This window comes from Neomonachus schauinslandi, chromosome 9 (genome assembly GCF_002201575.2).
Source record: "Neomonachus schauinslandi chromosome 9, ASM220157v2, whole genome shotgun sequence".
Lineage (NCBI taxonomy): Eukaryota > Metazoa > Chordata > Mammalia > Carnivora > Phocidae > Neomonachus > Neomonachus schauinslandi.
Genome location: NC_058411.1, coordinates 106,385,606 through 106,391,605, shown reverse-complemented (window position 1 = coordinate 106,391,605; position 6,000 = coordinate 106,385,606). Strand labels below are relative to the sequence as shown.

Here is a 6,000-nt window from a genome sequence, read left to right as displayed (position 1 = left end):
GGGGGGGGGGGGGGGGGGGGGGGGGGGGGGGGGGGGGGGGGGAGACTCACTGATGGGTTCCACCAGCAGTGAGGCAGGATGACCATCCACCGCTCTCCTCCCCAGCCATTCTCACCTCAAATCTAAGGAAATGCACACGCTGTGCTTTAGGAGTCTGGGGTGAACTGAATTCATGAAGAACAAGGGATGCAAGACGTCTCTGTATTGGGACTTATTTTGAATTGGGTAAAACCGGATTGTCGCAGACCAGACCGGCTGGAATCAGGGCACAGGAAGGGGGTGAGGCTTCGTGCAGTGCTCTCCTGAGAAAATGAGAAGTTGGGTCTTGAAGAAAAGCCCAGTCTTTTGGAGAGGGGCTTGGGACATGGGACACTGCTGCCCTCCACTGGCCACATCCCCACACTGGCCGTGGCCTGCGTTCCTTGAGAGCAGCTCCTGTACCAGAGGCCAAGTGAACCCCCAGCCCCCCCCGTGGAGATGCTGGAGAGCAAACTCGGCATGGACAGGAAGGCAGACCTCAATCAAACGCACACATACCACTAGTAAACCGGGTGGGGGGCTGCCAGGCAGAAGGGAAGCAGGTACAGGGGACCCACCTAAGGAGCAGTTTTATTTGTTCATTCATCCAACATTTGGTGGGTGTTCCTCCCATGACTCGGGCCCCCAGGGTGTACAGAGATGATTTAAGCAGACAAGGGGATGAGGATAACAGCATGGCTACGATCTGGGGGTGAGCACAGGTGCTGGGCCTGGGGGAGCAGTCAGAGGGAGGGATGTCCAGGGAAAGTTTTCTGGAGACAGTCCACTTGAACCGAATCTGAAGAGATATGTTGGAATTCTGCAGGCAACTGAGAGAGAAGAGGCGTTGTATGGGCACCCCCCCCACACACACACACACACACGACCCCTCTCTCTACACTAGTTCATGTCTTCTAAGTGAATTCTCCTTCTCCTTCCACTCCCACCTCCCCCCAAGAAAATCCCTCTGATGCTCTCTGGATGCCTCACTTCTCTTTTAGACATCCCGCAACCCAGGATCTAAGGCCCCCGTTGGCTTGGCTGTGAGCTACTGTCAGGGGTGGGGAGGCAGAGAAGGTCCTAGCCTTCGTGGGTGGAAAGAGAACACAGAAGGCACTGGCCGTTTGTTGAGCCCTGACTCTGGGCCAAGCCCTGTAACAGACACTTGGCATGCGCTCTGGCTCACTCCTCAAAGCACTGTGAGTTACGCTCCCCCCCCATTTTTCAGATATGGAAACTGAGGCTGTGGGAAATAAGGCAGAGAGGGGGCCCTGACTGGCTTCAAGTTGAATGAACAGTGAGTCGGTGACCAAGCCAGGGAGGCTCACTCATTCAGTCATCCGCCATGTTGTCTGAGCTCCTCCTCTGTCCCAGCCCCTGAAGACAGAACAGTGACCAACACAGACAAAGCTGACATTCTAGATGGGAAGAATGGCAAGACACAGGAATATATCAGTGTCAAGTGGTGGTGAGGTCTGCCCAGAAAAACAACAGGCACAAAAGGGTGGAGACTGGGGGGTGGGGGGTGCTATTTTATACGAGGAGATTGGGAAGAGCCTCCCCGATAAACTGACATCAGACAGAGAGCATGAAGAACGGGGGTGTCATGTGGCTATCTGGGGCAGGGTGGGGGAGCCATGCCGGCAGAAGGGACAGCAAGGACAAGACCCTGCAGTGTGCGTGTGCTTGGCACGTTGGGAGTCCGGGTAGCTGGAGGGCTGGAGGAGAGAGAGCGATGGGGAGAGGAGGAGATGGGGCCAGCGAGGTGAGCCGAGCCAGAGAGTATAGGGCCTTGCGGGCCAGGACAGCGACTCTTACTTTCCACTCTGAGCTGGAGGCTCGGAGCAGAGCAGAGAATAAATCTGCCTTCCTCCAGCTGCCATGCCGAGAACAGACTGCAGAGGGCGACTCAGAGGCTGGGAGGCAGTCTCCAGGAGGCAGTCTCTTACAGTCTCCAGGGCAAGAGGAGGGTGCTCGTCCAAGGAGGTAGCCCTGGAGGGGGACGTCTGGCCACATTCTCGGTGCTTCCAAGGTAGAACGGCCAGACTTTGCTGGAGTCAGTGCCGATTACGAAGTTTCCGGCCTGAGCAACAGCAAGAAAGAACAGTGCGGCCATTTGCTTCCGTGGGAAAGGCGGTGAAGGAAGAGGTTTGAGGGTGAGGAGTGGGATCAAGAGTCTGTTTGGGGACCTGTTAAAGACACCAAGCAGGCCAGGAGACGGTAGCATATGAGTCTGGAATTTAGCGGAGAGGCCAGGTGACAGCAGTCCGCGGGGAGATGGAAAAGCCCTGCGTTGGAGGGAGTTTGTCCAGGGCTGCGTTAAGCCCTCCTTGGCCCTGAGCACCTTTGCCTTTGGAGCCCCTTCCTCCTTAAAAAATTAATTTAAATTATTACTTTATGGCAGTGTCCATATAAAGACAAACATAATCCAAGCAAGATTATATATTTTTTTCTTCTTCTAATTTTAAAAGAAATTAAGAACATTTTCAAGGGCCCCTAAAAGCACGAAGGGGCCTGGGCCCATGGTGCCTACCAGGGAATACGGCCCCGAGCTCACCAGGAAGTGACTGTCGGTTAAAGCAGAAGCCCAAGGACAGAGCCACGGGACACACCAAAATTTAGAAGTTTGGGAGGTGATGAAGCAGCAGAGAAAATAAGAAAAAGTAGCCCACGTGGTAGGAGAATCCAGGGGGAGTGGAGAGTGGCCCGAGGCCAAAGGCGGAAAGTGTCTCAAAAAGGAGGCAGGATCACCTGGGTCCCTTAAGTCCCGTGTCCGTTGTGCGAGGGCTGGGGGCTCTGGGGCCTCTGCAGGCCGGGTGCCACCCATCCCTCCAGCAGATGCCACCAGGCGTTAGCTATCCCCTGACGCCTGGCTGCCCCTGGGGCCCCGGAACAGTAATGCTGCTGACCTGGCGCCTTCCTCCCCTTGCAGATCACATTTGAGATCTCCAAGCAAGAAGACTGGCAGATCCCGATCTGGATCATTGTGGGCAGCACCCTGGGGGGCCTCCTGCTGCTGGCCCTGCTGGTCCTGGCACTATGGAAGGTGAGGCCCCAGCAGGCAGGTGGTGGGGAGCAGCATCCTGGCAGGTTGGCCCAGGCCAGGGGCTCTAGCCTCTGGGGCCAGTCCCCACGTTCTCCCCATGGGAGCTGGCGCCCACCCAGCCTCCTCGCTAGAACTTGCCTCCTACCAAAACATCCGTCTCTCACCACAAGGGGACAGCTTGGCTAGGGCCACCAGAGGACCCGCAACCTGTGGCTCTGACCCTTCTGAGGGTCCCTTTAGGAACCTGATGAAAGCTAGGTCTCCTCTTATTAGAAAAAGAAGCGAGCACACAGAGCCACAAAATTTCTCGAACAGTGTCAGGCTGCCAGCAAGCCCCCCAAAGCCTTCTCCATCTTTGAGCCTCAGGTGGAGAGCCCCTGGTCTCAACCTCCTCCTATTATAGATGAGGGGAGGGAGGCCCAGAGAGGGGTGTTGACCGGGACAGGGTCACACAGCACGACTTCTTGCCTCCTGACCCAGGCTCCATCCACTCCATTGCAGCCCCCCCACCTCACCAATTAAGTGGCCCACTGTGCGGCCCACCAAGGGAGTCCTGCTGGGCTGGGGGTTGGGGGTGTTAGCTGGGTCCGTGTTAGCTGGGGTATTCGGGAAGAAGCCTTAGGAGGGTCAGTGAAGGGGAAGCAGGGAGGGGAGACAGGCCTTGTCCGCCCTGCCCACCGCTGAGACTTCTCCCTTTGCCGCCCACAGCTCGGCTTCTTTAAAAGTGCCAAGCGCAGGAGGGAGCCTGGCCTGGACCCCACCCCCAAAGTGCTGGAGTGAGGCTCAGAGGAGGCTGCAAGTCGATGGGGGCCAGGACGCCAGTCCAGGCAGTGTGCAGGCCCAGGCCCAGGGCCCACTGAGTAGGGGTGAAGACCGCCAGCTCGCTTTGCACTTGACCTCATCTCCTGAGAGACCAAGGCTGCACCCTCTGAAAGGAACTCAAGCCAGTGTTAAGAGGGATTGCTCTAGTGGGAGGCCCAGACACCTCCAACACAGAGCCCTGGTGATTTAGAGGGACCCCTCCCACGGCACCCCAAAGCCTCCCCCAGGCTCTGTGGGGGCATTTGCTGCCCCGGCCACTAAGGTGCTAGGAATTCCAGCCATCCCGTCCCATCCTCAGAAGAAACAGGGAGAGGAAGACTGCCCTGCAAACCCACTCTGCACACTCCAGGCCTCGAGTCCCAGAAGGACCCTGGGGGGTGGGGGGGCAGCAGATCTGCATTCTGTGCTGTCCTCCCACCCCCCGCACTGCTCAAGGCTCCGAGTCCCGCTCGCCCCTTCCTCGGACAGGATAGGTCCCCGGGGCTGCCCCTGAATGAACCAGGGCCCAAGGGCTCGATGGTGACAGCTGCTGGCTAGGGATGAAGAAGGACCCTGGGACGCGGAGACTGTGATGGACGGCCAGCTGGGACGCAGAACATGGGGCGCCCACCCCCGAGATGAGGAGGCAGGCGGGCCCTCCACCCCCCGCGCACCCCCGCACACCCTGCCCGCGGGTTTTGTTCCTAGTGCCCAGCGGGAGCGCGCGCACACGCACTCCCTGCGTCCCGCGTCCCCACTTGGTCTTCCCGGGGGAGCGGGGCGGAGCCTCCCCTCCCTGCGTCACCCACCGCCCTGCGCGCGCGCGAGGGCGCGTACACACATACACGCACGCGCACACACGCGCACACACGCACACACACACACAGCCTCCCATCCCTCCCTTCCGCCCACCGTGCACGAGAGAAGGGCTCAGCCGGCGCTGCTGAGGGGTCCTCTCTGGAAGGCACTGGATAAAGCCGGTGTGGGGACACGGGAGTCTGTGCAACCTCGGTGGCAAATATCTGATCCGCTGGCCCACGGGACAAGTGGTACCACCAGTGACGGCGCCTTGAGGACAACAGGCACGCCCGGTGCCCAGCGAGTAATTTATGCCTTAATCTTGTTTTGAGGTAGAAATGAAAGGGGGATGCATCAAAGGCATCTGTCCCCCTGTCACATAGTACGACCTTTACTGTCGTAAATATTTTTAAAAATTAAAAAAAAAAAATACAGTGATTGAAAACAACCAAGGTGCTGTCATCCCATTCTGGGGGAAGGGCATGTCCTGGGGAACCAACCTCTTTTCTCTGAAGGAAAGGAGGTAGATGCGGGGCCCCTCCTGTTTTCCCATTATCTCTAAATGTTGAGAAGGGGCTTGTCCACCCTTCGCTCCCTACACCATCCCCGCCAAATGGCTGCCTGGTCTGGGATGGACATCTGCGGTGATGGAGCACTTACTCCCTCGCAAGACCACCGGGTCCATCTTCACTGTTTGGATGGTTGAAGCGTCTAGCCCTTAGTTCCAGCCTTTCCTTCTCTGGCCTCCTAGATTTCTCCAGGCTAACATTTCAGTGCTCACCTGACACCCTGACTTGAGTTTCTTCACCTTTACACACAGACTGCTCTTAAACCAAGTGGTCTCCATTCTAATCTTGTGCTACTGGAATCCCAAGAAGCCGGAAGTGGAACCTTAGAAATTATTTGCTCTTGTTCCCCCATAGATGAGGACACTCAGAACCAGTGCAGTTAAGAGATAGCCCTAGGTTCCACAGCAAAATCCAAACTCATCCCAGGACTGCTCTCTCTTTCAAGCCAGTCATTATAGCCCAGCCTCAGGGGTCTTATGGAAGGAGAAGGCACTGATACAAAGTAACGATGGAAATATTTTTTCTCAAATGGTGAACCGCCAGTCGGAAGGGGAAACACGATCATGTTTCACTGGAGTCTTAACTCTCATGAGCTGAGCACCTGACTAAAGGAAATTTGATGAACCCACACTCACAAGTGTGTCATATGATTTAGCACCGAGTCTTCTGTCAAGCACCATCAACTCTGAGAATGCTTTCATGTGAAACCTGCCTTTTAGGGATTGGTAGTCACATTTTAAAAACCGCTATGTGCACCCACACTGCAGG

General features: G+C 56.7%; 1 protein-coding gene across 1 annotated transcript in view; it reads left to right on the top strand.

Annotated features, from left to right (window-relative positions):
* The window catches only part of ITGA11 (integrin subunit alpha 11), a 136,646-nt gene extending 132,487 nt beyond the window's left edge, over window positions 1–4,159 (top strand). Inside the window, exons 29-30 of the mRNA XM_021693715.1 lie at window positions 2,951–3,064; window positions 3,773–4,159. Of these exons, the coding sequence (XP_021549390.1) occupies window positions 2,951–3,064; window positions 3,773–3,844 (186 nt within the window). The 3' untranslated portion in view covers window positions 3,845–4,159. The remainder of the gene's footprint in view (window positions 1–2,950; window positions 3,065–3,772) is intronic.
* The last annotated feature ends 1,841 nt before the right edge of the window (window positions 4,160–6,000 follow it).